We start from the raw sequence: 9,207 nt of genomic DNA, 5'->3' as shown, positions 1-9,207 counted from the left end.
AAAAGGGGTTCTATGCCTGTCCGGCGTCCACGTACCTTCTATCAAGGATAGAAGTTAAAAAAAAATGCAATTGTTATTTTTTTTTAGAATTTAGATCTTTTTTTCAGCATTTGGGTACAACATTTAGGTAGTGGTGTTTTTTTTTGGGCTTCTTGTATATGTTTTTTCTCTTTATGGCGTATGTTTTTAATAAAAAATAAAGCAGTAGCTAACCAACACACCAACTCGCCAATGACGCACCATTAGCTTTAAACAAAACATCTGAAAATAGAAATCCCAGTGCAGTGAACAGGGGGTGAACCATGCCAATAAAAATACCATAAGGTGCCTGTAGAATTGCTCGAAGCTGTCAGCTTACTAAAGCCCATAAACTGTGCACCTGTCTTTCACACCTGATCACCCAAAACACTGCGAAGCGCTATATCCCGGTACACCATATCCGCTGCTCAGTGGTCGCCAAACTGGACCTGGAAACACTCCCTGCACAGGATCCAAAACTAAGACAACGTTCTTCCAGCCACACCCTGCCCATACGGCGTGGCAGACTGCTCATGTAAGCAAGCGCTTCAGTACCCCACAGAGGACTGATAGCGCTGTATATATGTTGCAATACAATACAGAGCCAGACCTCTTGGCTTTGCTAATGCTTGACGGGTCGTGAATAAAGACAGAGACAGGTGTGTGCACTACCTCCCGCAGCTAGCAGACGGCGCCCTAGAGCAGGTCTGCTGCTGCAGGAGCAGCCAGCGCGGTTTGTTGTGTACAGTTCTGAGATCTCCAGGGGACCCAGGATACAGCAGAGATAACGAAAGGAAACGCAGAGCAGACAGGTTTGCTGCACCAGACAGTGTCGGGGTTTCTGCCCCCACCCTCAGCGCCTGGCGAACAACGGACAGACGGAACCCACGCGGAGGACAACTTAAAATCAAAGAGACCCCGAATGTTGCAGCCTCCGGGGTTTGAGGTCTGAGAGGCGCATCGGAGGCGAGGGGAGACGGCAAGGTCTGAGGGTGAGAGTTTACTGCAGTGGACAGAGGCGCCGGGAAATGGGGGTGGGGAACGTGGAGGGTAGAAACTATAGTGTCTGTGAATTAGGCAGCCTTTCTGGAGCGAGGGCAGGACGGTAGAGTGAAAGAGCTGGTTCTGAAGGCAGAGTGACACTACCGGGAAGGGCGGTCGGAGGTGGAGGCGAGAGACACAGCAAAGGGCAAGAGCCCCCCTTGAGAGAGGAGTCCTACCATTTGAAAGGGCTTGGGGGTAGGGGACTGGCCTAAGCCCACATGGTGCAAAACTGGGCAGCATACTAAGGAGCCGTGGCACCGATACTGTGCAGCCCTGGGAGGTGTGCTGCGCCCCGACGAAAGGAGATATATGCCTTCTTCCAAGATAATGTAACCAGGGCACTCTTAGACCCAGAGAGACTGGCCGGGATAGGCAGATGCGGTCCTGGAGCATCTCTGGAAGAGACAGTCCTGGATGTGACTCCGACCTCCACGGATAGAGACAGCCCTGGATGTGACTCCGACCTCTACGGATAGAGACAGCCCTGGATGTGACTCCGACCTCCACGGATAGAGACAGCCCTGGATGTGACTCCGACCTCTACGGATAGAGACAGCCCTGGATGTGACACCGAGCTCCACTGGGAGAGACAGCCCTGGTTGATCACACTGACCAGCACTGGAGAAGCCAGCTCGGCCGGAAGACGCAGTGCCCCGCAGCGGAGCAGCCCCCAGTGTCCCGGGTGGAGGGGGACAGGCATGCAGGAGACGGAGCCTGAGCTGCCTTAGCCGCACTCTCCTCCTCCCATCACCACCTGCTAATCCTGGCCGAGACCATGAAGGATGGCGTGGAGTCCAAGGACCAGCAGCTCACGGTAAGACCACAACTGGCCCATCACTCGTTATTCTGCACTTCTGTACACTACTCTCTTATATTGTGCGGCAGTGTTCTGCCATTGCCTTAGTTGTGTTACACTATATGAGCATTGTTATGCTGTTGTGTATTAGTAGGCTGTGTTTTGCTTGTTGTGCTCACGTGTGTTGCCGGTACTCGTGCATGTTTCCTGTGCACTTGTATTTCCTGGACTCGCCGTGTGTTCTGTGTGTGTAATTTCTATGCTCGTGGACGTGGATGTGCATTCTGTGCGTGTACGTGTCTTCTCTGTCTGTGTGCATTTTCTTTTTTCGGTTGACTATTCTATTATCTTTTGTATTTTTATAGTACATGTGTGTTTTCCTTTGACCCTGAAATCTTCCTTGGAAGTGATATGACTAGACCTTAACTTGGTTAACAGCACAATAATTGACATTACTGAACTAAAATTACAGGTGTGTCATTAATATAAAAATACAACTCAAATGTCTCGTCTGGATCCACCTATATTAGGGTGTTGACATAACCTGAAAGTGGTGGGGTGTATGGAACACAAACTTTGCCCTAAATTGTACTAAGCAACCCGAGCGAACCAGAACTCTTTTGAATCGATTTGGGGGCAAGGAGATTTCCTCACATGAACATTTTGAAAAAACGGGTCGAATAGTGCATTTTAAAGAACAATTTTCACAAAATTCTGCTACAAATCATTGGGCTATAGAAGTGCACTTGTTAAAATATAAGTCCTTTCAAGCTAATGAAACCTGAAGTGTCGCAGGAGTTGACCCCACCTTGTTTTTTTAATTTGCCGCCATATGCCAAAAATCAGTTCCATTGTGCTAGCACCAGCATTTCCCCATGGGTACCCCCTAAAAGCCATGGGTGCCCCCTTATGCCAACAACGACATATTATATGCTAGTCATGGCATTTTGCTCTTCATGTTATCAATACATCATGGATGACTCGTGAAAATGTACCTGTGGTATGACAGGGCAATGTTGCCATGTTTGGGCCCCTCCTATATGTCACAGCTGTCATCCTTTCTGGCATGAGGGCTAGCATGAACATTTTGCCACGGGCGTCCCATAACAAGAATTACCTCCAGTATGCCTGCACCAGTCTTTTGTCATGGATATTCAATATATCAAATATTATCTGTAGAATGCCAGGTTCCTGTCTGTTAATAAGTGCACCAGCACTTTGCAAGGGCCAAAAGCAGACTCGCATGCATTGTAAATTCTCAGTCTTGTTAATTTACATTTACTAACATACTCATTCTTACCTACTCACTCTCCCACAACCATTGTCACCAACTTGCACTCATTCATTCTCGTTCTCTTGCACTCAATCTTACACACACACATTGTCACTCATTCTTATATTGTTAAGCTAACAGCTACTCCCTCACACCGACTTGCACTCACTCTTACACTCCCTCCATTACTTTCACTCACCTGGATTCACTCATACTCAGTGACCAGTGGCATTTAATAACATTTATTGCGACTCCGATCACTGATTGCCACTTTTACTCACGCACACTCACTTGCATATAAACACACCCTCTCTCACACAAACGCACTTCCACCCACAAGCACGCATATAACATACATTTAAACATATTTGTATTTACTTGATGCTCCAGTTTTTGTTACTCTAATAGCGAGTAATATACAATTATTCACTGTTAGCATGATTAAAAATTAGTTATAAACAAGGAGACTTCTTGGCATCATTTTGCCACCGCTGAGGCCATGGGTAGCAAAAGCACTGTCAGGGGTCGCAATGAGAAAGCCATGGGTTGCAACTGCGACCCCTAATCGACGTCCATGGCCACTCTTGTTTCCTATTTTCATACATTTTGACTGTATGTTCAGACACGATTGTTGTGATCGAGTGTTTTCTGTGTGTTTGTGTTTTATGTGCTTGTGAATGTTTTAAAAACACGTTTCTTCAGAGCTAGCATGTGCTGTTTTGTATCTTAAACATATATGCCCTTGTGTGTTTTTCATTGATCATGTGTTATCAATACTTGGTGCTTAATTTGAGCTGGTGGTTTCTGGTGGGGCCCACTGGCAATCACTTTTTTGGGACCTGCATTTTTTTTTTGCTCATCAAACTTTCACCCAGAACAAAAGAGAGAAAACACACAAGGGGAAAAGAAGGAGAAGGACACAAAAAACATGACAAAGGGAGAAAGCCGGGATGAGAAAGGACCCGCAAGTGTGAGATATAGGGGCAGGGAAAGTCATGCTCATGTGAGGTCAGTGTTCATGTTTTTTCAGTGCTGCTCACATTTAATTTTCTTAGTGTGTAAGTTTTGGTGTTGGGTTTTGTGGTCCGATGGTTGTAAGAAATTTAAGAATAATGATAGATACCAATCCTAACCTCATCCATCAAATTTGGCGGATTTCTGTTTTAAGCACCTACGTCTTCTGCTGCAAATGTTTCTTTTTTGACTTTCCTGTAGAAAACCATAGTGACCAATGCTTTTATTAACTCTTAGACTTCTGTAATTCCATCTACTTGCTACTTACTAGAAACAACTTGATTTGCTTCCCGTGAGAAAACCTGTTTTATTCAAGAGGGTCTGCATTGCTCTAAAGATCTTTTACAGTAGAGCTCTGTAATTTCTTAACAAGAACATTTCCAAGTATTTACCCACTCCTGACCAACACTCTGAAGAACTTGGTCTTTTTTCGGTTCCTAAGTTGGAAAGCAACAGGTGGGTTGCAAGACTTTCAGAGTGCAATGAGCCCACATCCGGAACAGAACTCTCATTAGTATGATACAGGACTCTTCTGTCCTTAAATTCCGAAAAAAACTCAACTCATGGGTTTTAATGCCAACGGGGCTATTTTAAGTTAATGCTGCAGCATCAATCCGAAAAATAATAGTTCTTTGTGTTGTGCCAATAGACTCCTCCTAAGGTGGGCTTAATAAATTACGAAATAATAATAATAACAATAACAACAACAACGTTGATGATGATAATGCTCTTTTATTTGTTCTTATGGCTCTTTTCTGTATTGATGTATTTGGAAGATTTCTAGGCTTGCAAGACCTTTGTTTGCTGATGTGTTTTCTTTTCTCACATGTCTATGTCTATGCGTCTATATGTGTGCATGTGTGTTTTCTGTGCATGTATTCTTCAGTACGTATTTGTGTTTTTGTGTCTGCTCGTGTTTCGGTCCTCATGTCGCTCTGCTCACTTTGTCCTTCACACGAGGGATCTAGCACAGGCTGGCCAAAGGTACAATACTTTTTACTCCTCCCGTAAACACTTCATAAAGGGGCTATGTGGAGGAGAGACAACGCCTGCTGTTTGTGCTGCATTCAGGTATCAAACCCCAGATTTCCAGTCTCTTCTGCCTGTGCACCTCTGCTGCCGGCTATGCGGGTTGCAAGTGTGCAACTGAGAGTGGGAGATTTGCACAACCCACCTTCTGACTTACTGAGCTTCTGTGTTGCCAATTGGGCTTTGTCTACACAACAGTTTATGCCTGAGTGTGTGTGTTACCATTTCTTGTACTGTATTATCCATGGCAGGGCTCAGTATACTTTCCTCTTCCAATGCTCATAAAGGTAGATTGTGCATCATAGCTTCACAATGCGATGGGTCAGCAGGATGTGGCCAAGTCTCAGGAATCAGTGAGGCTAGCTAGAGACATAGCGGCCAGCCTTAAGGAAGTAAGGGGCAGTCCATTTTTCTCAATAATATCCCCGTGCCTGAGGCCAGAATTCTTGGAAAAACTGGTCAGGCAAAGGCAGTGCCTTCCTTGGGTAGACCTAAGCTGCACTATCCAGAACACTCAATCAACACACTCTTCTGAAAGGACCTGCACGCAGAGGGGTTGACTTAGAAGTTGTCCAAGAAAGGAAATTACATTTAGTGGCTATTACTGTTTGGTTCAAAGGCCTCAGGCTAGAGTTAAGGGGGTGAAAGGGAAAGTGGGAAGGGACTAAAGGGCTTAGACGGGAAGTTAAGTAAAGACATACATAAAAAGTTTATTTCACAAGGCTCGCAGGTCATTTGGACGGAGGTTGAACTACCAACCCTTTGCCAGGCTGAAGTCCTAGCCGAAATAATGGATGCAGTGTCCACATTGTCTCTTTTGTACCCTGAAATCTCATTCGGTGCTCATAATGGAAGTGGAAATTATTCTGGGAGAAAATTAGGAAGGTCAGGATGATGTCTGTTTATGTAAACTAGAAAGAACAAGGGTACCTAGTACCCAAGAAAAGTACTGGGCTCGCATGAAGGGTAGGACAGCAGGGTAAAGCTTGGCAGGCTGATTCACTCTTGTGCTGTGAGGGAGTACTTTGTCTCTTGCTTGCATGTGCAAGGTGCCAGTCTGACTGAAGTCTGAGCCCTTGCTTGACTAGGGCTCTCCCGGCAGGTGTTTGTTTGCCTTTGAGAGCCAGATGGAGGCTTGGAGCATGATCTCTTGATCAACAGTTTGGCTTCCTTTAGACTAGCAAGAGTTGGTGGAAACTTGGCTTTTTAAAACTTCTGTTGTTTCTAATGAAGCTGTTGGCCTTGAATGCTCTTCCACTCCCTTCCTTCTTCACGAGTTATGTTTATTCAGAAATAAGCAATGTCCCTGCCGTAAAAAAAAAAAAAATACGTACATGCCTATGTAAATAAAAAATGAAAGTGGTGTATGGCTACCTGTTCTGTCATCAATTCCTATTCATGTTCTTTTGGTATCCTTTATTCATTTGACAGCATCTCTGCCAGGCGCATATCACCATATGGATTATTGGGCCTCCTCTGATTATCCCCACTTTGGTGTATGGGCACACAGCATCCAGCTGCCCCATGGCTAAATTGGTTACCCCTAATAATAATTTGCATGTCTGTCTCTCACATAACTTCACTCTTCACACCACCAACCTTTGCGTCCCATAACATGTTAATACTCACAACATGAAAACACTTCCCCTATAGCCTTAACACAAATATAACACCCTAGCAACTGAATTGGGTGCCCCAGTTAGTCACCATGGGAAAACATGTGTCCTGCCACTTGCAACTTTCAGGAGCAGTACCTGGGAACAGTTGCCATCTGCTGTGACCTCAGGGCGCCACTGCGATACAGCAACCATGATTTCCAGCACACAATATGGTAACACCATTTCAGTAAACAGAGAAGGGTGATAAGGAGATATCAAAGGGCCCGATCAGCATAATCTTGATTTATTACATTGTGGTCTTTGCGGAGAAAGCATGGCAGTTGGTTTGGATCATGGCAGTGAGAGAGGTTGAGTTTCTTTAGATTGTATTTGCATCAGAGGGGCTACAGAATACACCCACCGCGTTGGTTTCCATTTTGTATACCAGATCCTAAGATACTTTTTGAAGAGCATTGTTTCAAGTTCATTTGTGGAAGGTGTGATAACTGGGCTGGGAGGTAAAAATGTTCTGTAGATTAAGAAGTAAGGTATGCCGAAGGGTTTTTACTGCAATCACTCATACCTCCAAGGTGATTAATCCAGAGAGACGCATCTAATTTGTTTAACCTAAATTTCCGAACTACTAGGTATAATGTTGTATTAGATGCCCTACACTTATATCGGTTTGGTAGCTCTAACTTGTGATGGGTGACGTTGTGGCTTCGGGACCTGTAAATGTCATGGTTGACCAAGCTGATTGGGTAACTATACATTTATGATATATTTCCTCACAGATTGCCTCGCTCAAAAAGTTTTGATGGGTAGCTTTGTAGGTTTGATAGGTCAGTACACTGTGAAGGATAGCCCTGGAATTCTGTGAGTTGTGGTGGATAGACTTGTGAGTTGGGTAGATCAGAGAGTTGCAAAAAAGTGGACATTATAGTTTTGGGGCAGTTTAAAGCATTATCATTTCTGTCCTTTTATGTGGATGCTGAAAGATTTGTAATGGACGGCATAGTAAGTGGGGTAGTTTGAGAACTGTGATTAATTACCTGTTAGTTTGAATCTTAGAGTTCTGATGGGCGGCCTTGCAGATTGGGCAGCTAACACAGTTCTAAGGAATGACTTTGTATTCTGGGAAGCTCTGCGATGTTTGCTGTAAGGCTTTTCAGATAAGATAACTCAATTAGGTGTAACGGATGGCATTACAATATTGGTATTTCATAGACTTGTGATGGATGTCCTTGATGGTTGGTTAGCTTGGAGCCCACATATCTGCTTCTTCTTAATTGCTAATTGATGTGTTAGGCCATGTAAATAATTATTCATTTGTAATGATTTATGTTTTTTCCATTATTGTGCAACAATGTGCATTAAGTTTACTGTATAATTTAATTGTATGCTTCTAAATCATATATTCATTTGAATAGCTGGTGCTTTCGAAAAAGTATAAGCATTCTAGATTTCAACAGGAGTTAATCGGAGTCTTTTGTTTCATAGGTCGTTTAAGGCAGAAACATAATTTGGCCTAATCTTGAACACAAAACCATGAAGTAACAAAACATGAAGTTCAAGCATGGCTATGTTTGGCCTCTATTGAAACACTGAGCGCATTTTAGGCATGCATGGATCCTTAACCTCTTGGGGGCTATGCCGTTTCGCCCTAGATTGCTAAGCCCTTCTCTGGCTGCTTGCAGTAGTTTGCTCTTAGGCATCCATAACTCTTTTGCACAAAAGGTATCCACGCCAAATTTTCACCTTTTTTTCTCAACATCCTGGTGATTCTAAAAGTACCCAGGGTTTGTGGATTTCCATGGAGGGGACTGAGAAAATAGGCAAAATAGAGCTAAATTGTGAGTTTTCTTGGGAAAAATAGGAAAAAAGTGCTCTGCAAAAACTGTCTGTTTTTCCTCTAAAAATTGCATCAACAAAAGGTTTGCTGTGCTAAAGTCTCAATGCTCCCGACTTTCAGGAGCAAGCAGAGCTGAAATAAATGAATAAAAAAACATACTTTTTACTACAGATTTGGCATTTTTCAAGAGGTAGCCCATTTGTTTAAATTTCTGGGCTCTCTGCCTATTTTCACTTTGTGGTGGAATAGCTTTGTGGTGGAAACCTTTGTAAAACTCATGGGTGATGCTGGAGAGATGTAGATTTCTGAAAAGTAGACAAAATTCCACATTCAGCAAGGGGTCATTTGTGTAGATCCCTCAAGGTTTTCTCAAATAAACTAACTGCTTAAATAAGTAAATAAATAAATGTTGAAAATTAGTAGGATAAAACCTACATTTGTGACGTTTTCATGTGTAACTTCTTGTCATGATGGCCAATATACAAAAGCAATATACCATTACGTCCACTATACCCTTCTGGTTACAGGAATATATATATAAGGTTTTTGGATTTTCCAAGAACCTGGGGTACCCAAAGCCAGC

General features: G+C 43.5%; 1 protein-coding gene across 1 annotated transcript in view; it reads left to right on the top strand.

Moving 5' to 3' along the window:
* Positions 1-779: 779 nt before the first annotated feature.
* Positions 780-9,207, top strand: part of KIF19 (kinesin family member 19) — a 279,912-nt gene continuing 271,484 nt past the window's right edge. Inside the window, exon 1 of the mRNA XM_069199793.1 lies at positions 780-1,876. Coding sequence (XP_069055894.1) covers positions 1,838-1,876 — 39 coding nt within the window. The 5' untranslated portion in view covers positions 780-1,837. The remainder of the gene's footprint in view (positions 1,877-9,207) is intronic.

Source organism: Pleurodeles waltl, chromosome 7 (genome assembly GCF_031143425.1).
Source record: "Pleurodeles waltl isolate 20211129_DDA chromosome 7, aPleWal1.hap1.20221129, whole genome shotgun sequence".
Lineage (NCBI taxonomy): Eukaryota > Metazoa > Chordata > Amphibia > Caudata > Salamandridae > Pleurodeles > Pleurodeles waltl.
Note: the sequence above shows the minus strand (reverse complement) of the source record. Positions and strands in the feature narration are given on the sequence as shown.